The 26,552-nt window shown below is 36.6% G+C and overlaps 2 protein-coding genes across 5 annotated transcripts; one reads left to right on the top strand and one right to left on the bottom strand.

Annotated features, from left to right (window-relative positions):
* Positions 1-7,237: 7,237 nt before the first annotated feature.
* On the top strand, positions 7,238-18,148 carry LOC127426645 (centrosomal protein POC5-like). 4 transcript variants are annotated; one of them, XM_051673603.1, is made up of 13 exons: positions 7,238-7,343; positions 7,896-7,979; positions 8,107-8,251; positions 8,363-8,452; positions 9,832-10,016; positions 10,103-10,279; positions 11,446-11,550; positions 12,772-12,951; positions 13,110-13,260; positions 14,615-14,763; positions 16,816-16,932; positions 17,141-17,317; positions 17,422-18,148. In XM_051673603.1, the coding sequence occupies exons 2-13, from the start codon at positions 7,896-7,898 to the stop codon at positions 17,560-17,562; spliced, it is 1,701 nt and encodes a 566-aa protein (XP_051529563.1). In that variant the 5' UTR covers positions 7,238-7,343; the 3' UTR covers positions 17,563-18,148. The 4 variants fall into 4 exon arrangements, with proteins under 4 accessions (XP_051529563.1, XP_051529546.1, XP_051529571.1 ...); XM_051673586.1 differs by having other exon boundaries at positions 13,110-13,275; positions 17,422-18,146; XM_051673595.1 differs by lacking the exon at positions 7,238-7,343 and adding an exon at positions 7,421-7,681 and having other exon boundaries at positions 13,110-13,275; positions 17,422-18,147.
* Positions 17,847-26,399, bottom strand: ankdd1b (ankyrin repeat and death domain containing 1B). The gene is made up of 15 exons (XM_051673623.1): positions 26,121-26,399; positions 24,966-25,066; positions 24,722-24,820; positions 24,548-24,646; positions 24,169-24,273; positions 23,895-23,999; positions 22,928-23,026; positions 22,686-22,784; positions 21,316-21,414; positions 21,067-21,165; positions 20,876-20,974; positions 20,651-20,758; positions 20,097-20,298; positions 18,428-18,559; positions 17,847-18,225 (listed from the first exon to the last, which is right to left on the bottom strand). Exons 1-15 carry the CDS (start codon positions 26,290-26,292, stop codon positions 18,170-18,172), a joined length of 1,674 nt encoding a protein of 557 aa, XP_051529583.1. The 5' UTR covers positions 26,293-26,399; the 3' UTR covers positions 17,847-18,169.
* Positions 26,400-26,552: the final 153 nt, after the last annotated feature.

The raw sequence follows: 26,552 nt of genomic DNA, 5'->3' as shown, positions 1-26,552 counted from the left end.
CCCTGCACAGAAGAACATAGCCTTTAGAAAGGGAGGGGATAGTCTGTTCATGGGACACATACACCCTCTGATGTAATGTAACAGATTCTGGGTACTGTACTTGAGAATTTTTACTCTCATTTGAGTGCCTCCACTGAATTGTATTAGAGTTTGTTTGTTTTTTTACATTTAGAACTATGATGTAGACATACAATATAATACAAGTACACCTATAATATTATATGTGTGTATGTGTGAATGCATAAATATAGATAGACAGAAATGTTGTGAGTGTTGTCCTAGCAGGGGGGATGTTTGAATCGTTGCCCTCTAAATAAGCTGATTTGTTCTGGTCTGTGACCTCACACTTTTGTGTTTCTCATTTATGACTGAGCCAAAGAGGAGGCGTGCTCTGTGCTCATTTTTATAGCATGAATGATTGAAAGCCAAGGAGCACTTAACTTAATGAGCCACTCCAGAACACAGAGTTCCTGTATTAGATATATGTGTCCCCTGTCGCGACTGTGTCAGAAGAATTTCTGTCTGTTCCAGTCTAAGAACAAAACTTGATAACATCATTCTTTTACATCAAATTACAAATCTATTTTATGTCACTTTAACAGTACCAGTAGTGTACAGTACCAGGGTTTTGAATAATAAATGTTTTCATGGTCAGTGCTAGTAGTCTTCTTTAACTGGTCTAATCTGCCTTGACGTCAATGTTTTCATTAGATTTTTAAAGAATAGCACAAATCACAGATAATAGAATTTTTATACAATTTTCTTTTCAGCATCTGTGGCATGATGTACCACAAACAGTTATTTTGACTTGTCCCTCCTTTTCTTAAAAAAAGTGAGGTACTTACAATGGAAGTGAATGGGGCCAATTTTCGGAGGGTTTAAAGGCAGAAATATGAAGCTTATAATTTTATAAAAGCACTTACATTCTGTTAAAACTTGTATTATTTGAGCTGTAAGTTGTTTAAATCATTGTTTTTAAAATCATTTTAGGGTTTTAGGATTTACGGCGTAACGTTGTCATGGTTTTAAAATTGGTTATAACTTTACACAGAAAAGGTTAGTAAGCAATTTTATCACACTAAAATCATGTTAACATGCATATTGATTTTGTCTTGCTGCTATACTTTTGAAACAGTGAGTGTTTTAACGTTTTCGGATTGGCTCCATTCACTTTCATTTAAAGTGATAACCTCGTTTTCTTATCTTTTTCTTTTTTTTAAGAAAAGGAGGGACAAGTCGAAATAATTGTTTGTGGTAATCAACATTACACCACAAATGCTGTCAATTGAGCTGAACTTGTATTGAACCCGGAATATTCCTCTACATTGTTTCCTTGCCTTTGTATATGTTAACAATTTGCTGAGCTCTTAGACCCTCTATCCCTAATGCATTACAAAAAAACAAACATAACAAAACTGATTTTATCTAAAGAAGCTTCTACTCAGACAATTCAATAATGCTGGAGCCAATCAAGATACAAGTTGAAATAATAAACATCTTAGATAAAACAGATCAGCTTGGAAGGACAGATCAGCTTGCAATAATAAATCAGTAATCCACAACCTGCCTGTCTTATAATTTTAAGTAGTGCCAGCTACTACTTCTTTTACTACAAATAGTAAACATTGTATTTTCTCCCATGTTAACTGAGGGCCTTAAGATGTATTTAAAACACTTGATTGCTGAGCATCACAGGCTATTCAAGTGCTTATTTCCAGACAAGAATCTACTGCCTAAACATCATTTAATGATTCAGTATCCATGCTGTATACGAAATATTGGGCCTATTGTTCACATGTGGTCCATGCGATATGAATCCAAACACAATTTCTTCAAAACACAACAAAAAAGTCTCAAGAACATCACTCAGACACTTGCAAAAAAATAAAAAAAATTAATAAAAAACAGCAGAATTGCAAGGCATGTCACTGATAAGCCTTCAACCATGACAGAATAGTGCTTGGACCAGGAAAGACTGTGTCTCAGTGACTTGAATGAAACCATTCAGATTGCATCTAAATTGAATAGTCCTCCACAGACCAATGTTCTCTCAGTGAAATGGGTGAAGTATAATGGAATTGAATATCGGTCTACCTTAATTATTTGTTGTGAAGTAGACCTTGATTTGCCAGTGTTGTATAAAATCAAAGATATTATTGTTAGAAATGAATGTGTGTTACTGGGTGCATCACTACTCAAAACTATTTGTTTTGATGATCATCATTATGCCTACAGAAGTGATCAAAGTCCCAGTGCATCTCTGAAAGTGTTCAATGTCAATGAACTCATTTATTACAAACCATTTGATTTGCAGATGTCCTATGGGTCAGATAATTTATTTTGGTTAGTTGTACCCTACTGCAATCTTGTTCAAATCTAGCTGTCCTATTTGTTCATGTCTGGGCAAATCTGATGATTTTATTCATTATTATTTTATACTATTTCTGTGCAACATCTCATGAATGTGACTGACAAATTGATCTCTACCTGTCTGGCATATAGCCACTTTGCCCATTTGCTAAATAAACATTTGCAGTTTTTCATCTGTCTGAAGACTCTTGATTTTAGGTTTGATCATGTACATTAATACCCTAAAATAGTGTAAAAATACATTTTGCACTGAAAAGACTACTATTAGTAACACTTACAGAGTAATCCAAAGGAATAAAAACAACACCAGAGGTGTTAAATGCCCCATAGTATAAAACTTGTACAACAATAGTAAGTGGAACACTCTACACTCTCTGTGTCCTTTTTCAGCACAATATGGTGTTATATAACACTGTAAATTCAACACAACAAACAGTGTACTTCTTACTCCTGATAGAGTGGGACCATATATTCTCCTACATAGTGTTAAAATGAACTCTTTAAGTGTTAATTTATCACTGCCTATTTTACTGTGTGTGTGTGTGTGTATATATATATATATATACAGTTGCAATCAAAATTATTCAACCCCCCAACCAGCAATACATTCTGGTGATGTGAATTAAAACACATCAACTAAAACCTCAGTAAACAGTCAAAGTAAGTTTTTAATACACATTTGAGTGATTTTGAGAACAGAGAGTTCAGTTTACCCAAATTTTAAAATAAAAAATAACTAATTCTCTCCACAAATGTCATGTCAAAAATATTCAACTCCCAAAGTCAGTCATTTGTGGAGCATCCTTTATCCTTAATAACAGCAAATAAATGTTTCAGGTAAGTGTTCTCAGGCTTCGGACACCTCTCTACTAGAATTTTTACACATTTTTCATGAGCAAAAGCTTCCAGCTCATTGACATTCTTTGGTTTCTGTGCTGCCACAGCTTCCTTGAAATCCCAACAAAGGTTTGCAATGGGATTTTAATAATGGACTGAAAGGGTCATTTAAAGGACATTCCATGACCTGTCCCTGAACAAGATTTTGGACAACTTGGATGTATCCTTGGTGTTATTGTCTTGCTGGAAAGTCCAGTGATCACTGAGCTTCAATTTATACACTGAAGTCATCACATTTGTCATGACAAAATGGCCTGACACCTGAAAGAATCCATGGTGTCAGTCACATAGTCAAGATAGCCGTTTCCTGCAGCCGCAAAACACCCCCATAACAGGACTGACCCACATCCATACTGGACTGTGGGGATGGTGTCATTCTTGTCATCACCTTGTCATCTTACTCCAGACATACTGCTGACCCATGGGTCTAAAACTATTTTTCAGTTTAGTGTCATATGTCTATAAAACCTTCTTCCAGGACTCCACAGTTATTTCCTAATTACTTCTTGAATATTCAAGTCAACATTTCCCTTGGTGAAGTTTTGCTTTCTTCCACACCCCAAGAAGGTTGCTGTTGTACCATATTTAAAAAATTTATGAATGGTGCTGCCAACTTTGTCTATTGGAAATTGAAATGCCTTGGAAATGCACTTTTAGCCATGACCTTTCTTGTGTAATGAAATAATCTCCTCTATTAGCTTATATTTAATTGAATTTTTTGCATAGAAATAAATTTTTGCTTACAATGCTAAACTTACATTTTAAAACTTAAATAAGTGCCAGTGCAGATTGATGACTTAATTTTGTTTTAAAACAATTACTTGTGTAGCCTTACATATTTAAGAAACAGCTACATGCAATAGAGGTTGAATAATTATGACATGGTTGTATTTTAAAAAAATCCTGCTATTTACAAATATCAGGTTATATATTCACACTAAGACTTTGAATGTGTCACTCAACTGATATAGATGTAAAGTTTAAAAATTCTGGGTCATCAGAAAAGCTTACCTTTGTAAATCCTTGCTGTCTTGGGGGGTTGAATCATTTCGATTGCAACTGTGTGTGTATATATAAATATATATATATAAACACTTAATGCAACTTTTTGTTGGGGGGGGGGGGTGGTCCACACTGTGTTGCGAAAGATAATATTTCCTTTAACACCACAGTTACATCTCTGTATGTAAGTGTGAAACAAAGGGGCCCTAAACTCAGGGCAAAAAACAACTGATCAAAGGAGAACCCTTGTATCAGTTGCATCTGGGGCATTTCAGGGAGGTCCTAACACTATTGTTCTTTAGATATAAAGTTCTGTCACACAGACAGAACTTTGGTTTAAGATTCAGAAGAGCTATGCTACACGATCAACATCAATAACCTCTTTTCCCCAAGAGCACTTGGTCTGGCTTACTCTTCTTTATGTATTAGAAGAACTCTGATATATTGGCAAGCCACCTGGTATCTGGTCAGCCAAATACAAGAAGATTTAACAATCTTGACACCCAATAAACCTGTTTCTTGTGCATACAGAAACCCCCTTCTATGGCTACTCGATTAACCTCCTAACTCAACTCCTTTTATTACTTTTGTCCTCTGTCTACAGTTGCTGTATCCAGAAGCCCACAAATACCTCTACTAAAGCACTACAGGGGAGAAATTTCATTTAATGGCTTGAGACTATTGTCCTGGAACAAATTGAAGCAGGTTGTGGGTAAAGAATGTGGGTTGACTTTCAAGTGAGGGCAAACAGGAACAGGGTTGTGTTTTTCAAGGCGTGATTCAGAAACCATTTTAAATCATTCTGAGCTGTACAAGAACAATGATTGTTAATATTTCAATAGAGGTTTGTTTTTGCACTTTTGATGAGCCAAATTCCAAATTACTTAACTATATGAGTTGTTTCCGTTCTAAATCCCTGTGCTGTAATGCACTGGGGTCTGTGCCAATGTTCTTTATGCCAGTACATTCTTTATATCCAAGCCCACCACTTTGTAAATTATAATGCCGTGCCTTTCAGTTTGTAATGAAATGTATGAACTGAGAGTTTTCTTTGCCAAAACAATATTTCTAAACTCATTGAGATCTATAGAGATCTTTATCTTTATAGCCTAAATTTAGACCTATGTTGTGTTCTTGTGCAATGTAGTGTACTGCATGTCTAAATGCACCGCCTAAAGTAAAAAGGTCCACTCAGGAGGCGATTCTAATGGTCGAATAAAGCACTCCCAAATACCTAGAGGGTTTATATAGGATGAAACTGTGCACTGCTTTTATTCATGAAGGTGAATGCAAGGGTCTTGTGATGAGATGATTGTCTTCAACCCAATGCTGCTCTGTTTATTGACACAACTATGTCTTTGTTATGTCTACGAATTAGCATTTTGTATGCATTATATGATTCATAAGTGACTTCAGAATTCATAAGTGACCTCAGTTTTGCCTCAGAATTTCCTTTGATTCTCGTTTTCTGATTGTCTTTCTTTGCTTTATATACTGTATGTACACTGGCGGCCAAAAGTTTGGAATATGTACAGATTTTGCTCTTACGGAAAGAAATTGGTACTTTTATTCAACAAAGCGGCATTCAACTGATCACAATGTATAGTCAGGACATGAATAACGTGAAAATGTACTATTACAATTTGAAAACAATGTTCAGAACTTCTTAAACTACTTCAGAGTTCTCATCCAAAAATCCTCCACGTGCAGCAATGACAGCTTTGCAGATCCTTGGCATTCTAGCTGTCATTTTGTCCAGATACTCAGGTGACATTTCACCCCACGCTTCCTGTAGCACTTGCCATAGACATGGACTTGTCGGGCACTTCTCACGCACCTTACAGTCTAGCTGATCCCACAAAAGCTCAATGGGGTTAAGATCCATAACACTCTTTTCTAATTATCTGTTGTCCAATGTTTTTGTTTCTTTGCCCATTCTAACCTTTTCTTTTTGTTTTTCTGTTTCAAAAGTGGCTTTTTCTTAACAATTCTTCCCATAAGACCTGCACCCCTGAGTCTTCTCTTTACTGTTGTACATGAAACTGGTGTTGAGCAGGTAGAATTCAATGAAGCTGTCAGCGGAGGACATGTGAGGCATCTATTTCTCAAACTAGAGACTCTGGTGTACTTATCCTCTTGTTTAGTTGTACATCTGGCCTTCCACATCTCTTTCTGTCTTTGTTAGAGCCAGTTGTCCTTTGTCTTTGAAGACTGTAGTGAACACCTTTGTATGAAATCTTGGCAATTTCAAGCATTGTATAACCTTCATTCCTCAAAACAATGATTGACTTGATGAGTTTCTAGAGCAAGCTGTTTCTTTTTTGCCATTTTTGACCTAATATTGACCGTAAAACATGCCAGTCTATTGCATACTGTGGCAACTCAAAAATAAACACAAAGACAATGTTAAGCTTCATTTAATGAACCAAATAGCTTTCAGCTGTGTTTGATATAATGGCAAGTGATTTTCTCGTACCAAGTTATCAATTTAGCATGATTACTCAAGGATAAGGTGTTGGAGTGATGGCTGCTGGAAATGGGGCCTGTCTAGATTTGATCAAAATTACTTTTTTCAGATAACGATGGTGCTGTTTTTTACATAATGTCCTGACTATACTTTGTGATCAGTTGAATGCCACTTTGGTTAATTAAAGTATTAATTTCCTTCCGAAACAGCAAAATCTGTACATTATTCCAAACTTTTGGCCACCAGTGTATGTGTATCCCTAAATTATCTAATTAAGAAAACAAAAAAAAATAATAAAAAAATATACAAACTAAAACTATATAAACTGGCCTATACAGTTTATATTACTATTTATTTATTAGAAAAGACGAGAAGAATCATATAACGATCAACAGACGCTTCCGCGTCCTCGTTACCACGGAAACGTTCTATCCAATCAAAAGTGCCAACGATGGACGTATGAAATTTTAAACCAATCACATCAGCTTTTACTGGAGCGTCAGTTTTAAACGGCGCTTTTAACAGCAGAGTTGGCAGGTCGACGGTTTTGGTCGTGTTAAAGGAGTTTTTAAAAGAGCAACTAATCCTTTTAAAACTCTCTCAGAAGGTAACGGCCGTTCGTACAGTTATATCTCCCTATCGCACCCCACATGCTACAGGGAAGATTTAGTAGCATTGGAACTAAATAACAGGCTAACACTGCTATGCAGCTGTAAGGGGAAGGCAACGTGGGATTTCTATTGACATTTGTACTAACTGAGTAAATGGCTGTTAATGTTGTTTATCTGAGTGTCTAAAATGAAATAAAGTATCACGGGTCGATATTTGGATGCATTTTACCGAACGTAAACAAACATAAATGTAAGCAAATGAACTGTTGCTTGCGTAGCCCAGAAATCATTGCTACTAGTGTTTCTACAACGCAGAAACGTTACTTCCGGTCAGGTCTGTTTCTTATACAAATAACTTTATATATTATAACTTGGTTGAGTTAGATCATGGAGATGTTGAGTTATAAAGTAGAATAGCTATAAAGAGGACAACTGTCTTCTTAACGTATCAAAACATGTATCATTTAGGAACAATAGGCTCTTTAAGTCTTTTTTAACTTAAATCAGTTTAACATGGTTACATGTAATAAATTAATTCTCTGTTTCAGATGTCCTCAGATGAAGGGGAGCGCAATAGTCCAGAGTTACCAAGAGATTCAGACAGAGGCAGCTCAGTTTCCTCTGAACTTCAGGTGAGATTTCATCAACATCACAAAAATGCAGATGTGCTCTGACATCAAGGTTAAATAACTGACTTTCTGTGATCTATGACCATTTAAAAGACAGTTTGGTATTCTTCCCTCTCTTTGGTATTTTCAGGATGAATATGAAGAACTTCTTCGGTATGCTGTTGTAACTCCCAAATATGAACCAAGTCTTCCATCACTGCTGTTGAGCACATCTCAACTCTCCAAGAGTTCACAGCATTCTACTAAAATGGACACACCAGCTCAAACTCCTGCAGGTAAATAAGACTCTTCTCTAGCTTATATAATAATAATAATATAAGATTCTTTAATAAGCAATACTTTGCAGACCATTATTCAGTGCAAACAATGTTTCTCTGTTATTTCAGATAATGAAGCACACTCAAGCACTGAAGTGACACTGACGAGGGCAACTCCTCCCTTAGAGGAACCCAGACCACCAAGTTGCATATCTGAGGGTAAAGTCATGAGGCCAAATTATGTGGAATCTCAGCCCTCCCGTTTCTTTTACATTACTGAACAATCTTATGTCTTCAGTTTTAGTGATGATCATTTATTGGAGTATTTTAAATTCAGAGAATATTCAAAGCAATAAGCCTCTAGAGGCCTGGTGTTAGTGATTTTACGGCATAGTTCACCCAAAAATTAGAAGTCTGTTATCATTTACTTACCCTCACGTCGTTCCAAACCCATATAACGCATATTCTTTTTTCTGTGGAACGTGAAAAGGAGATATTTTATAGGATGTTGTAATCACTGATTTCCATATAATGACAGTTGATAGTGACTCACTTCAGAGCTTAAAAAAAGCACTCAAATGTGTAATAAAAGTAGTCGCATGCAACTTGTGTGTCATGATACAAGAAGCAATGAGGTTTGAAATTATTGACATAGTTACAATATTTGATTTTGACTGATTTGATTTGAGAGCGAATATTGACTTGAATTTCCATGTGTTCATCGCACAAAGTGACTATGGCTTGAAAAATAGTGCACAATAACTTTAATGGGGGCTTGATAACACTTTGCCACTTCACTTTCATTATATGGCAAGAAGACATGTAAAGATAAAAAAATATATATATATTTTTGACGGAAGGAACTCAAATTGGTTTAAAATGACCGGAGTAAATAATAAATTGTATAATTACAGAATTACTAAAACTTATTCCTTTAACTGTGGTAGAATCACTGCCTCTTGTGTTTTTTTGTTTGTTTGTTTTTTTTAAAAGTGGCAGCGATAGAAATATTGTAAAAGACAACAATGTTCAATAGTTAATAGAGATAACTATAGTTTAATTCACTACATCATGCAGTTTAAACCTTTTTTTACTGCAACTGTTTATTTAAGAAGTGTCAGACACAATCAGCAAAAGACTAATCTCTCCATAGCACCTCACAAATATGGGAATATTACTCACAGCATAGGATTTAACATCCAACAGTGATCTTTTAGAAATGTATTGTTTATGCGGTGCTTTGATTGCTGTAACGGCAGTGGTGCATAAAGACTAAACTTAAAGCATTAAAGAGAACTTCTTGCAGAGGGTTTTACTGTGCTGACTATTATTCACTGTTAAGCACAGCATATCTATTATCATGCGAAAGGCTTTCCAAACAGTTTCGTCTTACAATTAATTTGAGAAATGTGTTTCCCATTAAAAACCATCACCACTAAAATATTAATGTTAGTAGTCAACCCCACTAATTGACTAGTCGGTTGTTGGACGACTAGTCGATTAGTTGACCACCCTGGCACATCATTACTTCAATTGTGGCTCATCTGATCAGAATTTAGAGTTGTAACTATCTGTTTCATAATACTGTTTTGCTACAGATGAGAGCATGGCAACCAGGTCTGTTGCATCTGAGGAAAGATCAGAGAGGGCACAAACCAGGTCAGACAGATCAGGACAGAGCAGCCCTGATGCTCTGATCACTGTCATGTCTGAGATGTTCATTTCAGAGGAGAACCTTAACAAGATGGAGAACATTTTGGAAATCTGGAGCACAAACCTTAAGGTTTGCATTACAATAGGATTTGAATTATTGTTGTGCTTTTAAATAATGAAATGCATTGCAGAAAGTGTTTTGTGGTCTGTGTGTAGTGTAATGTGATGATGGAGCTGAGGAAGTGGAAACTGGCCTTTGTAGAGCAACACAGACTGGAGCTTAAAAATGAGAGGGAGAAACATGCAGCCCTCATGGCAGCTGTAAACGCTGAGGTGGACGGTCTCAAAGATCTGCTCAACACCTACCAGATCTCTAACCAGAGGAAAGATGAGGTAACTGAGATATTGTGACTTTAGCTATTTAATCAGTGTTGTTATTTATCGGAATCAATAGGCCAGTCCTGTGATATGAAGCTGATGAACATTATATAAAGGTACAGAGAATCATACAAGGTTATAAGTTATTTAATATAATGTATTGGGATGCATTATATGGGATTCCAAAAAATGGGGATGATGCAGTATGAGGGATATACACCATTACCAGTCAAAAGTTCAAACTTTTAAATAACACAAATTGAATTATGGGAATTACACAGTGACCATATAATGTTAAATCAAAGCTATCTTATATTTTAGCTTCTTAAAAGTAGCCACCCTTCGCCTAGCTTACAGTTACACCTGGGAGGCTTTTTTTAATGGTATGGAAGGAGTTCCCATGTATTCTGTGCACTTGTTGGCTGCTTTTCCTTCAATATCCCATCCAACTCATCCATTTATTTGAAGAAGAAAAAACTATATATATATTTTGTTTTGTTTTGTAAAGAAATTTATCATACATAGCCACAATTTATGTTTGTCTAAAAAAACAAAACAAATGTAAAGCCTTTAAGCATACGCCTTCAAAGGTTTATTATAATAATGAGAAACATAATTCAATCAGGTAGAAGCAGACTGATATCAGATTTTGCCGATACCGATAACTAAGCTAGTGGATAAGTCTGATAACTGATTAATCGGGCGATTCATTTTAAAAAACAAATACTGTGCCCATCACTTTTACTGTGACGGGCACAGACATGGAGGCAACAGGAGTCCAAAATGAATAAAATCCTAGATGCAGTTTATTTTACAATCAAAATTACAATAATAATCTGGAAAAAATTTGGTGCAAAACACGGGACTTAACAAGCCCAAAATACACCGGGGACTCTTATGTTGAGTCCATGGAGGAATACAATTTAAAAATAAAAAATTGGCTACTATCAGTGTTGAGTTTTGCTGATAACAGATAGTTCCAAAACTATATCGGCCGAACTCGACAATCAAGCGTGTCCAAACATCAACTGGTAGTGTATATCCCACACAATATTTTCAAACAAAGTAACTTTTTTTCTATGTGTAGGTCTAAATGTAACCTACTCTGTGATCTTAAAAATATGGCCTTAAGTCTCTGCTTTTCAGTCTGTCATATCCTCTTTGACCTTTGCCATCTGCAGGTGATAATGAATCTGAGCAGGGCGGTTGACAGGCAGAGAGAGAAACTGGAGCTGATGAGGAGTTTCACCCATTGGAGGTTACAGCACAGCGCTGCTAGAGAGGAGGTGAGACGGGCAGCACAGAATGACAGCACACATTCACACAGGGCAGAGGTTTTTCAAACACTTGTTTACTTGTGTCATATTGATTTATTCATAGTTTGGAAAGACTTGTGTTTTCCATCCCATGTCTCCTCTTGGGGATTTTATATAAAAGCATATTTTCTGTCTCACTCTCTTTTTAGAGTATCTGTCATGGTAATAATAAATGTAATTAATAAACTAATACAAATCTAGTTGAGCATCTTTAATAATGCTGCATGTACACATTTTGTCAAACATTTCCTTAAAATTATTATTATTATTTATTTTTTATTTTTTTGGGCGACAATTACTTTCAAATCAAACTTTGACTTCATATTTAGTTTTTTATTATTTGAATGGGACAGAATGCAGGTGTCTCAAGAAATGTTTTTATAGGGGGCCTGGGTAGCTCAGCGAGTATTGACGCTGACTACCACCCCTGGAGTCGTGAGTTCGAATCCAGGGTGTGCTGAGTGACTCCATACAGGTCTCCTAAGCAACCAAATTGGCCCGGTTGTTAGGGAGGGTAGAGTCACATGGGGTAACCTCCTCGTGTTCGCCATAATGTGGTTCTTGCTCTCGGTGGGGCGTGTGGTGAGTTGTGCGTGGATGCCGCGGAAAATAGCGTGAAGCCTCCACACGCATTATGTCTCCGCGGTAACGCGCTCAAGCCACGTGATAAGATGCATGGATTGACTGTCTCAGATGTGGAGGCAACTGAGATTCATCCTCCACCACCCGGATTGAGGCGAGTCACTACGCCACCACGAGTACTTGGAGCGCATTGGGAATTGGGCATTCCAAATTGGGGAGAAATGGAAAAAAAAGAAAAAAGAAATGTTTTTATAAGATGAAGTTCTTCTAAATTGACGCAGCATCTTAAAAATACGTTTTTGTGTGCAAGACTAAAAGACATCTGTGTAGTGCATGTTTACAAAGAAAAACAAATGTGTTCAGTGTGACAAGCCCCTAAGGCCTGTATTTACTAGAGCATTTTATTTTTTGTTTGCCCTGGTCAGTTGTAATATTCCAGAAGCATATGGACAATAAGAAATTTTGGTAAATCATCTAGACCTTTTTTTGTGATAATTATGACGATTTATTAAAATTCAGTCACAATATTAAAAATAATTTAATTCAAAATTCAAACACAAAATTCAAAACTGCTAAATGTATTAATTGGTCTTAATGGCTGTGTGCCAGGCTCAGGGTGGCAGGCTGGCCGAGCAGCACTATCATTTGCAGCTCAAGAGAAAGGTCTGGGCAGGCTGGCACTCACTCATCCAGAACAGGTGGCGAGAGCGTGTGGAGAGAGCATGTTGTGCCAGGGCAGAGAACATCTGCATGCAGCTCTCTGCAGAGTATGAGGCAAAGGTGGCACAGGTGTGTGTAGCCCATACCAGGGCCTTAGTAAAAGCAATACATTAATCTTAAATTTTTGCTAGGAAATTCTTGTTTTGAGGATCTAGGTATAGGTGATTCAAGTTAGCCTACATGATGTGGACATACTAAAAATGAAGTTTTGTGTTTGTGTTATTTAGAATGTAGAGGAGCTCCAGAAAGCTCAAGCTGAGATTCAGAGGCTACACACGGAGCGAGAGCATTATGAGGACTCTATGAAGAAAGCTTTCATGCGTGGGGTCTGTGCTCTTAACATCGAAGCCCTTAGCATGTTTAACACTGGAGAAGCAGGTAGACTGGACCGTGGTAAGATAATACAGTGGTTCGTCTTAAATCAAGCGATAATGATCTGATTTAGGAAGGCATGATGTACAAGCTCGATGCGATTGTTACATAATGTTTATGTTATGATAAATACATTTATTAAACGCTGATTCCTATATATTATGATATAAAAACATTCTAAATAGTTTTGTATGTAATAAAATCTCTGCACATTAGGGATCAAGTGTTGAAAAATTATGAATTTTACAAAAGGCCATTTCTTGATAATTGAATATGCCCTAGGCAACTAACACTGCAGCTAAATCAGATTGATTTCAGTAAAGGTTTTATACCCTCAGGCTTTACTAATCAAAAAATAATAATCCTGCATCCTAATCAACCCTTCTAGTTTCCCTGCAGTCAACCTGAATGAAGCTTTAGTTGCAACATGTTCCTCTTATACACAGTAAAATAAGCTTATATAAGCAGACAGCTGTTAACTCAGTGAAAGTGTGTTATTTTTTCCAATTTTGTTCCTAATGTGCATGGACAACTATAAGTAAACCATTCATAGTTTGAAAAACACTTTTGTGGTGATTTATTTTTTTTAAGAATATTGCTAAAAAGTTGCTATATAAGGACTACAACAGTTGTCAGTTTCGTTAGGCACGTACAATCACATGTTTGTGGTAGTTGTTGTACTTTTGTAACAGCTTGATTGCAACATACAATTTTAAAAAAACACAGCGGCATCAAAATTCAAAATAACTGTGTGTAATTTGTTGCAAGACAAAATGTGAAAGTCTCTTAAAAGGATAGTTCACCCACTTATGAAAATTCTCTCATCATTTACTCACCCTCATGCCTTTCCAGATATGGATGGCTTTGCAGAACACAACCGAAGGTTTTTAGAATAATATCTCAGCTCTGTTGGCCCTTTCAATGCAAGTGAATGGTTGCCAGAAATCTGAAGGTCCAAAAAGCAGATTAAAGCAGCATAAAAGTAATCAATAAGACTCCAATGGTTTAATCCAAAGCGATATGATAGATGTGGGTGAGATAAAGATCAGTATTTAAGTACTTTTTACTATAAATCTCTACTTTCACATTTTATGAATTAACTCCTTTCACTCTTTCAGTGCTAGAGTGATGGTTGGGAGTGAGAGTCAAAGTGAGAATTCAAGAGAGAATTTGAGATTAAAAGAATGAATTCTGATCTGAAAGAATGTGCAGGGCTGTAAATCCTCATGCTTCCATGTGAATATTATTTTTTGTATTTAGACAGTATACATACAGTAATTTCCAAAGATATAGATCAGCCTTGATGCAATGTCATCATTCCAGATTGCACCATTAATCTGGTCCCAATATTTTCTTGTAGATGCTCCACCTCCAGGGGATGAGCTAAGCATCAGCTCATTGGCCAATCACCCACCAAGGACTGTCTCGTCTGCACGGCTCAGTCCAATTGTCATGGAGACTCCGATGCAGCTGGCCCCCTCCCTCAGCAATACAGAGGATGCGGAGATGGTAAGAGGGGCAAGAAACAGACTGTGGCTGGATACAATCGATTTCTCGTACACAACCAGTCTCAATTTTTTTTATCAGTAGCATTGTTTTCATGAGTGCATTTACATGCTCAACAATACGATGATAGCTATTAAAAATCAGCTTATTCAAAAAAAATTCAAGAATGCAAGAAATCTGTTTAGATGGGATTTGAAATGATTGGATTGGTTTTTACATCAAAATTTAAATAGGCATGCAAAACTCATGCGTACTTTGGATAAGCTGGTTACATAGCAGGTAAAGTTGCTTACATGAAATCAGGGTAATATACAAAAAATCTAAGTGTGCTGATCAGTATTTGCTTAAACCATTTAGGAATTTACCCTGATGTAAGAAAACCATTGAAGAGGTTTACATTGACTGCTTATTTAAGCATAATGGGTGTAAGATTGCACATGTAAAAGCTCTCATTGTTGCGATTAAGATAAGATAAAGATAGATAGAAAAAAAAACTAATCATAAAAACATAGGTGTACAAGTTTATAGTTACAATTAAAAACAGCGTTATAGGGGTAAACCTCTGGCTGACTTGCCATTTAGGGGTTTGATGGACAGGGGGACAAAGGAGTTCTTAAAACGGTTGTGCCTACACTGGGGGGCTCTGAAACGTCTGCCTGAGGGAAGAAGCTGATACTCAGGGTGGAGAACATGGGTGGGGTCTGAAATAATTTTTTGGGCCTGTCTGATGATTGTTTCTTCAAAGACAGCCTGGAGTGTGGGATGCTGCCTGACTCCCATGATTTTCATGGCTCTCTGTGTTAGCCATGTAATCTGGGCTTTCAACTGTACACTGAGATTGCCAAACCAGGCTGAGATGCCATTACGCATGATGCTCTCAACTACGGCATGGTAGAAGAGGTGCAACACATTCTGGTTGACATCAAAGACCCTCAGCCTTCGAAGGAAGTGTAGCCGCTATTGGACCCTAGTACAGATGTTTTCTACCTGAACATTCCATGTCAGTTTATTGTCAATGTGTATGCCCAGATATCTGTAAGAGTCAACCTGGGCTATGTTCTGGTCATGGATAACCACTGGTGAGTGGTCTCCAATGGATTTGGGGTCGAACACCATCTCCATTGTTTTCTTGATGTTAATGGTAAGAAAGTGTTTGTCGCACCACTGGACAAAGTTCTGAATCTCATGTTTGTATATAACTGTATCTGATATGAGACCCAGGATAGCTTTGTCGTCAGAGAAATTAATCATGCAATTGTTAGCAGTGCTGCATGTGCATTCATTGGTGTACAGTGTGAACAGGACTGTGGAACTGATGCACCCCTGGGGGGTGCCGTTGCTGATGGTCAAGAGTTCAGACAACATCCTGTTCACCCTGATCTGCTGGCTGCGGTTGGTCAGAAATGAGTGGTACCACTTGATAATAAAGGGTTGACATTCATCTGCTGCAGTATTTTCAGGAGAACATGAGACTGCAGAGTGTTAAAGGCTGAGCTAAAATCTACAAACAACAGTCTAGCATAGGCCCTAGGATTCTCAAGGTGTTTAGTAACTAGGTGCACAGTGCTGTTGGTTGCATCATCAGTGCCTCTCTGGTGTTTGTATGCGAACTGGTAGAGATCTAGCTGTGGGCCTACATCCAGCTGCAGTTTGCTCACAATGAGCTTCTCCATACACCACCACAACAGAGGTTGAAGCAATAGGTCTAAAATCATTATTCTCCTGTGGACAGGTTTTCTTAGTGACCGGTGTGATGTTTGCCTGATGATGATGATGATTATATGTATGGTGTGATGAGACACTTTATTTGAAAATCAGGCTTGATGGAGCATCAATATGGTTTTCTTTAACATTATTTTTATTAGGTTTGCACCTTTAAAATGCAACTTTGCATGGCCAATTTTGCATGAAAATTCACCTTTTTTTCCTCAGGATCTTTTAAAAAAATGGCATATTATGGGCCTAATTTTATTTTTCCTAAAACAGTTTATATTACGCTATAATCTTTCCGAAGAACGATCCTTTTTATTATTTTATCCATCTCCCTTTTTACAGGAGCAGTTTGTCTCTCAGCCTGGCTCAAGCACAGTTCCAAGAAAAGAAACCATTCTTTCAACCACAGTGGTGAACTCTACTGTACCACCAGTGGGCAGTACAACCTCTTTCAGACAGGTACCAGATGTAACTGCAAGCATTTTAAATAAATATTTAGTTTGAACCTGATAGCAGCGTTTACTAATTTAAAAATAGGACATAATTTCTACATTTCTCCCTCAAATTTTATGTAAATTTAGGTGACATTTATATACTCAGTGTCCTGAAAACTATTTAATGCCATTATTATTGCTTGTTTCTAAAATGTTCTCTTTTTTTTTTTTAGGTAAACACTCGGATAGTTACAGCTGGCAAGCAAAAAGCCTCTAAGACGGTGACCGCTCGTTTGACAGGACGGGCAGAGCCTAACCGAGTGGGCCGGCCCCCTGGCACCCTGCATCTTATGGGCGTGGCCCCTCCAATGAGTTCCATCGTCGTGGAAAGACACCACCCTGTCACTCAGGTACCAGGGTACACGCCTACAAGTGTCAACATATGAGGAAATCAGAACATCAAACACAATAGTGAGTTTGATCAGTGCTCTTTCCCTCTTTTTCCCCTATACAGCTTACAGTTGGCCAGGCAACAGCAGCTAAATTCCCTCGCTCTGCTCATCAGAGTCAGACTGTCTCCAGCAGGAAGAGCTCCTCCAGTCAGCCCAGAGGCCCCTCCACCTTTCACATCCAGTCTATCAAAGTAGTGGACTAACACACATACATACACACACTCTCTCATTTGTCTGTCAGGGCTCAAGTTTGGTTACCTTTTTATACAGTTGTACACATGTTATATGATTTCTCATGCTAATTTCTAATGTTTGACTTTACAGTTTTAAAATTCTAAAAGTATCATTAGTTTGTCAAGTTAAAAGGCTGTTAATTCAGCTTTAAATGACGTTAATACATTTTTAGTACAAAATGTATCTTTTTATGAAATATGTTGAAAATGGTGTTTTTATACTAAAATTGCCAAATTGTATTTTTTTTTTAAAATTTTTTATTGATGAAACATTATTTATTAAGGGATGTGGTTTATTTATTATTGTTTGCAACTGTCACCATTCACTTGATAATGTATTCATTGCAGCTTGAACATTCAAACAATTGCTTGACATAGCCATAATCATATTCTGCAACAATTTCATGATTCATTGTTTCAGATCAGTCAACTACAGTACTGTATTTGTTGATACTATACCTTAATTCACATGTATTAATAAATATAAATTGGTGGTTTTCAGAGTCTGTTGTACAATAAAGCATCGTTTTCATTTTTTGTTCATAGCAGTCTTTCATTTTTGCGTAGCATCTTGGACTCATGAAATTGTGCATTTCCGTGCATCAATGTCTGTTCCTTCCATTCTTATTTTTTCTAGGAATGAGACAAAATGTATACAATAAGCCATAGGCAATTTTTTCCTTGCTTATTTAATTGCAACAGGCATATAAAGGCATGTAAAAGTATTAAAGTAACTGGACAATTTAAATTAAATGTTTTAAGTTATTATTTTTTTAATTTATTTCTTTACCTTTTGTAAAATATAAATATCTAGAGATGTGTAAAAACTTCTTACCGGCAATCTTTGTATTCCCAACAGAAAGCAGTCCCTTGTAGAGTCCTTTGGCTGCGCTGCTCCCTCCAATCATGATACCATGAAGCCAGATCAAAAGCATTCTGTTTCCATGCTCTTGGAAACTGTTAGGACCTAGATACATACAATACAAGGGGTCTTAAAGGAACAGTTCACCCAAAAATGGTTATTCTCTCATCATTTACTCACCATTATGCTCTCAATTTATTTCTTTTACGAACACAAAGACATTTTGATGATGTGAGGTGTTTTTGTCCGTACAATGCAAGTCAATGGGGACCAATACTTCCAAGCTCCAAAAAGGATTTAAAGGCAGCATAAAGGTAATCCATATGATTCATGTGGTTTAATTCATGTTTTCTGAAGCTATACGATCAGTTTTGGGTGAGAACAGACCAAAATGTAACTAATTTTTACATCTGCTGGGTGAGATCATGATTTGAAGATTGATTACACTTCCTTGCACTTGATGCATGTGCAGAGTGCTATAGACTTGCTCTGCCCAGAGCCCCTCTTCCAGGGGCAGCCCTCAAGGTTGGAAAAAAAACAAAGCGTAATGCAGTGGTACACTGGTAAGGAGACCAGAGGCCAATCTTTTTGAATGGATGTCAGTGGAGAAGATGCTTCAGTACACTGAATAAACTGCTTTTGTGAGGGAAAAAAGCTCATCACTTAATAAATGCACCACCTGCTCGCTAAACTTAAACATGTTTTACACTAAACAATCGTTTTGGAGTGAACTATGTGTGGAGTTTACAACTATAAAATTGAAGTTTTATAAGAGAAGCAACAGGCATGTGTCAGTTTACAGCTCTCCCCATTTATTTGTATTGTTGTAACACCCTGAATGTGGTTTACTGACGTCAGGGCCATTATATGATTGGCTTAGAAGACTCGTGTGATCCAAGACGTTACGCTTTATCCTATGGTAAAGCTGCGGTGGTTATCTCAGTATATAAAAAAATCTCTGTTTATACCCATGTGTCAAGCGCGAGGAAGAGTAATCGAACTTCAAATCATGATCGCGTGCAAGAGACTGCAGATGGCAAGATTTATAGTGAAAAGTGTTAAATATTGGTCTGTTCTCACCCAAACAGATCGGGTCGCTTCAGAAGACATGGATCGAACCACATGAGTCGTATGAATTCTTTATACTGCCTTTATGTCCTTTTTGGAGCTTGGACGTTTTGGACCCCATTGACTTGATTGTATGGATATATTCACATCATACCTCCATCAAAATATTTTCTTTTGTGTTCCACAGAAAAAAGTCGTATGAGTTTGAGACGGAATAAGGGTGAGCAAATAATGAAATAATTAACATTTTTGGGTGAACTATTCCTTTAAGGGTCAAAGATTCTGATTTAGGTTTATTAGTCATATCTTAGTATTCTGCCAAGAGAATTTTTATATATTCATTAAAGGTAATGAAATCATTCAAGAATCATGAGCAGAAGAAAACTTCACTTTCAGTTCAGTGCAACAATTTACATAAGAATTTTTTAACAAAAGATTTACACAGAAATTCGATCTCATGTTTCATGAATTAGGGCCACAGATTGTTTTTCATTCAATCAGATTATATGTTAAATTGTTATATTCTTAAAAACTGATCCATAAACAATTGTTTGATATTAAGATAACCAAAGACCTGTCCACTGCTCCTCGATGGTAGCCACTTGCTCCTCTGTGAACTCCCAGAACTCTGCCAGTTTCTTCCAGTCGTTGCGCTTCAGATGTTTGTATGCAAGATCCCATATTATATCACGCATCTGCTTTGTGTCAGGGGAGTGATCCAATTTAAACGTCAGGGGTAATTCGTTATGAAGGCTCTCGATAGCGTCTGTATTAGTCTGAAAGGTTAATCAAATAATTTCAAGCTCTGAAAAGGGCTGGAAGCCAGGTGATGAAATTAGCACAGGTACCTATATCTACAGCACAGAAAATATTGTTAGTCCATGTTCGTTGTGTTGCTCATTTGTGGTTCAGAATGAAGGATGAGAGCAATACATTTTGACATATCCAACCCTTGTGCAAATAAATCTGCTGTGGTGACATTTAAGAATAGAATTATCCCTCCCACTCTGGGTTTAGTTGAAAATGACTGAGGTTATGGCAGGGTGTCACAATTATTTGTTAGAAAATGTGCTTCATTTTTTCACTGTTTGCTTTGGCCCACTTTCAAATTCAGAATACATTACCAACCAGTTGAAATGTACGTTTCCATTTAAAATATCTCTCAGCTTTGATGATCATATCCACAATGATCACCATATTTCCCCTGGCTGCCACTCTGAGGGCCGTCTTATGTTGCTGTGACAGAAAATAAGTACATAAATAACTCTTCACTCAATTTGCGCATAATATATTTCTCTACTGCCTTTTTGAACTGTTATCAGGCACTGTGAAATGTCAGAGACACTCTGTCACCCTGTCCTCAATTTCTAGATCCACCCCAGCTTTCAGAATCATCTCCACCACATCCACCTTCCCCATCTCAGCGGCTATATGGAGTGCAGTCTGCCCCATCTGAGTGTGTTAAATAATAATTCAATACTGAAACATAAGAACACTATGACAAATGTTACTTCAGAAAGTATGGATAAAAGTAAGGATCTCACATGATCTGTCACATTTGGATCACAGCCAGCTTCTATTAAGGTGTGGATTACTGGAATATGACAGTTCTTTACCGCTACATGGAATGGAGTCTGCAAATGCTGTAATGATCGATCAATCAGTCAGTCTTGATTGTTTAAATGGCTTTTAATACAGCTCATCCAATCTTAACAATTTGTTTTATAATTCTACCCACTTACCATGAAGGAAATAAATGATGCTTATTAAAAAGTTCAGTAATGAAGTCTCACCTGGTTCTGAGCATTTATTTGGGCTCCATTATTGATGAGAAGTTTCACAATTAGAAAGTGGCCCCTCTCACAGACTGGATGTAGAGGGCTGCTTCTGCTCTGAAAATAGATGAATACAGGTAAATATTCTGTAAAAGACTATTTTAAATGCTGAATAATTTTGAGAGACCCTTGTCCTTAACATCTTTACTAGAAATTTGTTAACCTAAAAAAAATTGTAACTAAAAAATTGGTATCAAACTTAACTGGTTTGATTCAATCACACATATTATTTAACATGTCTGAATCAAAACGACTACATTAGATTACACCAACAAAACTAAATTTAAGGTTTAAGTCAGGTAGAAATAGTTCCTTAACCTTCCTATTCTGTTCGATCATTTTTGACCGGATATAAATTTTTCTAATGCAATAAAAATGTTTTTGTTTATCTAAGCGGGACAATCTTTCGTGACTTTTCCTCCACTTGCCATCTGAACACACACACAAATGTGGATTTGATAAGTCAAAGTGGTCGTTTAAAAAAAAAGTGACACCTTTGCTGTTGGCGGTCAAACTGTATCGACCATAAGAAATGAATGGGAATGACTGAAAAACAGAGCAATTTTTTACTTGTCAAATAAAACCTAAAATCAGCCACAATGCAGCACACACAAACACGCATGCACACACTCAATCATACACACACACGCACATAGAGAACTGAGTCTCCAGTTTTATACACTAATTGAATTTTTACAGTTCACTGCTGTTCATTTCTGTTTGTTACTGTTCATTTTCTTGACATTATTATTAATTTACATTATTACATTTTGATATTTGAAATAAATGATTGGTAACAAAATTATTATTTTATGTCTTCTTTTTGTAACAGTTCATAATAATAGTTTGATAATGTCTAAATTTATATCTAAATGCATAATTTAAGAATAAATACATTTAGAATTAGTACACAGTAGGTGGCTGCATAGAATACTGAAGCCATCTACTTGCTATTATTCTCAAATATGTCTATTATTCTCAAGTCATGTTATTTTTCTTGTTTCACCAGATGGCATGTTTCAACTAGGTTTTTGCTGTAGTGAAGTTACATAAATTTGCTAATTTATATATGCAAATGAATGGTGATATCTAGAAATGTGTATGAAAAAATAACTGTATTGTTTTTACACCAGAGAAGAAGAAATGTTTAAAAGAAAATTACACCTGTACTGTGTCCAGTCAAAAATGACAGCGAACAGCAATGCGGCCCTACTTGATCAGAATAGGGGGGTTAAAGTAACAATTGTAGTTCATCATTTTTTACAGCGTAGGATAACTGTAAAAAGGGACATTTAAAATGATCATCTCTGCACATATTTGGTACATACTAAGGTGAAGATGTTTGGGTCACAGTCTGCCTCTAACAGAGTCTGTACACAGTCTTCGTGAACTCCCTGTGCAGCCAAATACAGAGCCGACTGTCCAGCCTACACACACCCCAAAATAAATCATATGAATACTTGGATTAATGTAAATGTCATTCTCATTTATGTTATGTATAATTCTGGAATAGTGTTGCTTAGTTTGTTCCAAAACTGATTTTTATATTACAGTAAATAGGACAGTTTACCTGGTTGACCTCATTGCGAATGTCAAAGTTGTCTAGAAGCAGCTGTAGAGCTTCACGTTGACCGTTCCTGGCTGCCAGGTGCAAAGGTGTGTCCCCAACCTGTCAACAATGGTTGAGAATGATATTCAAAACCAAGTCCATTTGTAACATAATTAGAGGGACACAAGCACAGTACAGAGTATGAACACATTGCATGGCATCCCGGTAAAGACATAGGGCAAATTCGGGTAATTTGGGATATTTTTTATCTACAATGTGATCATAGTTTAGGTGTTCCAAATTACCCAATGTCACTTCATATGTACACACAATGTACTTGCTTCCGTCCTGAAAATGGTTACAGCCACAATATGCACTTTTTTGTAAGTTACTCAGTTAATGAGATATATTTAAATGAATATATAAATACCCACTACATAGCCAAAAGTATGTGGAGACCCCCTTCTAAATTAACGGATTGGCTAATTTTACTATATCCACACTACTAGAAGGTGTATAAAATCAAGCACACAGCCATACAAACTCCTTAACATTTTTAGCAGAATGGGATGTACTTTTTACGTTTTTTAGCATGACATTACCCCTGAGAACAAAGTGAGGTCCTTAAAGATATGGTTTACTGAATCCCTTTGAAATGAATTGTAATGCCAACTGCAAGCCAGACCCCATCGCCCAACATCAGTACCTGACCTCTCGTGGAAATTCTTACAGTACCAGAAAAGTGGAAACTATAATAGAGAAGCAAAAGTAGGACAAACTCCCTATTGATGCCCATAGTTTTGACATTTGAAATTGTATGTGTCAGAAGTTCAAGTGTCCACATACTTTTGGCCATGCAGCGTAGCTCTTAACTAGTTTTTGATTTTTACATGAAAGAAAACACAGTTTGAGAAAGATCACATCAAAAATGCCCTAAATATCAAGTTTACTATACAAGCTATACAAATGAACGAGGCTATAAGTGAACCTTATTTTCCTCCATGGTGGCCATGTTGTAAGGTTCTTCCATCAGCATCTGTAGCATCCTAACGCAGCCATGTGCTGCAGCCAGGGCAAAAGGCCTATTACCATACTGACAGAAAAACAGCAGGTGCACCTTAATGTTTGAGTGTTTTGAAGGTTGCTAATGTAGCATACATTATATTTTTACTATTTCTCCCCCACTGAACCTCTAGTTTTGACTTTTTCCATTTAGATTATTATTGCCATTTTGGTAGTAAAAGGGACTGGTAATTCCTTACTTCGTCTTCTTTGTCAAGTTCTCCCATTTGCAGGTCATCAACAATGTGTGCCACAATATCAGTGTGATTGTTCATGGCAGCACAGTGCATCATGTTCATTCCCTCCTAAACACAGAATGATTTGAGTTGTTACTCTCTAATATCTAAAAACTCTAATGACTATTATGTATACAACATTTTAGTCATTTTCAACTGTTGGGTAGGGTCTCAACTGATTTTAGGACATTTTTGTATAATTAACAACTTTGTAATGTGTTGGGTTGCCAATTATTTTCCAATATAAAATCTGGGTCCTGAAGCTAAACCAGTTGAGAACCACTAAAATTGAACTAATAATCCACAATGTTTAATACATTTGTAAAATAACCTAAAACCTCACAGAATTTTCAATACTTTGGTCAGCCCCTCCTTGCACAAGTAACTTCAGGATTTCCAGACTCCCAAACCATGCTGCTAAGTGAATAGCAGTAAGTCCATGCTGTGGAAAGACAGCATGAATATCTTACAGATGTTAGTGAAATACTGTCAATCTTTAATGTTGGAGCCAACATACCTTATCTTGTAAATCTAGTTTGGCTCTTCTTCGAAGTAGCACGTCGACAGCTTCCACATTTCTGAAGGCCACAGCATAATGAAGAGCAGTACGACCATGCTGACATGAGACACAAGATTCTTAAGAACTGCTCTGAGATGGTGAACAAATACAGCTATCCGTATTTGCTGCTGTGCACTTCAACATTTCTTATACAAAGTATTAAGTAATGTGTAACTGAGTTAAGAGCAGTTTATTGACATACCACATTCTTGGCGTTGACATTAACACTTCTTCCAAGAAGCTTCATGGACTCCACATTGTTTTTCTTTGCAGCTTCAATAAAATCTTTCTCAGCCTCCAGCACTGTAGTTAGAATGATGAATTGAAAATTCAACTCTTAAGCACACATTTACAAAAAAAGAACTGTAGCGGTACAATGGTACAGTGATGATATCACTTAACGTGGTATTTTGATACATTATATGGAACTGCATGATTACCATATTCTCCAATGTACTTTAAAAAATACCATGGTACCATGTACCAAAAACCATGATTAATTTTGTTAGTGCAGTTTTACTTTGAGTGACATTACGAATAAAGGGGAAAAATGACATTGTAATCCACACACTTCTAAAGAATAATGCTTTGCATCTCAACGAATCTGAAACTGTAAATGCATGCTCACTTATAAAATTACTTTGGTGTACACAGGTGTGTGTAAACATCACTGAGTACAGTTTGTGTTTGGGGTGTTCACTTGAATCACCACTTGAAGACATGATGTCATGTGTGCCACATTCATGTTTTGGCAGATAAGCCAATGATACACATAGATCTGTTACAGAAATAACATATATGTCATTGTGATGAGGACACTATTGTGTACTCTGAATGAAATTACAGTTTACTGAAGTTACAACCTGATTGCCTGAAATCTATATAACAGACAATATAATGGTAGACTGCCATCAGTTTAAGTATTCAGTCAGAAAGTCGAAAGTTTGGACACACTTGACTGAACTTGATTCTCATTATCTTAACACTTTTAAATCTGAAGGCTTATGCTTAAATGCTTGAAATTAGTTTTGAATTCATCATATGAATTTCTTTGAAAAAACTCTTTCATTTTATTATGTATTTTTTTTTAATGAACTACTTGTTACATGTAGAAATGTGTATTCCTAAATGTGAAAAATACTACTAATATTTACTAATACTGAGTAGGTGTGCACAAACATTTTTACAGCTTGCGTTTTTTTTTACTTGTTTCCCAGTTTGCTTAACTGTCAACATATGAACCTTTTATCAGCTGATTATGCACAGGGGAATCGAATGAAAAGTTTATATTGGTTATACAGTATATACTGCAAGTAAATATTAGTTCCACAATCAAACAGGAACAGTCTATACTTACACATCTCAGTACTGTCATAACCACCATCTTCACTTATGTCCCTTTGCAGTATAGAATCTGTGAAACCTTTGATGTAGTCCGATTTTAACCATGATTTGGGATTAAGGTTCTCCCTCTTCCAAACAGGTTGTTTCAGTATGTGGTCCCGTAAAGCTAGCGCTCTCTTCTCCATGATATCTTAGTGGCTGCACAAGCTCTTTGACTTTGAGACTTGTGTTTTTTGTAAAATAAGTCTGGAGGATGGCTTCGTTTGCTTTGAGAGCTCACGCCCAAAGAAAACTTGCTCTTACGCAAAGTACATACAGTTTAATTGCTTCAAGCACCGATTGTGTTTTGCGGAACTACAGGGAATGAGGTTATAGGGTTATTATGAATAAACAAACTTATCTACAAAAATAGACATAATATTTTGGGAAGCGACACTTTTGAATA

Source organism: Myxocyprinus asiaticus, chromosome 3, assembly GCF_019703515.2.
Source record: "Myxocyprinus asiaticus isolate MX2 ecotype Aquarium Trade chromosome 3, UBuf_Myxa_2, whole genome shotgun sequence".
NCBI classification, from domain to species: domain Eukaryota; kingdom Metazoa; phylum Chordata; class Actinopteri; order Cypriniformes; family Catostomidae; genus Myxocyprinus; species Myxocyprinus asiaticus.
Note: the sequence above shows the minus strand (reverse complement) of the source record. Positions and strands in the feature narration are given on the sequence as shown.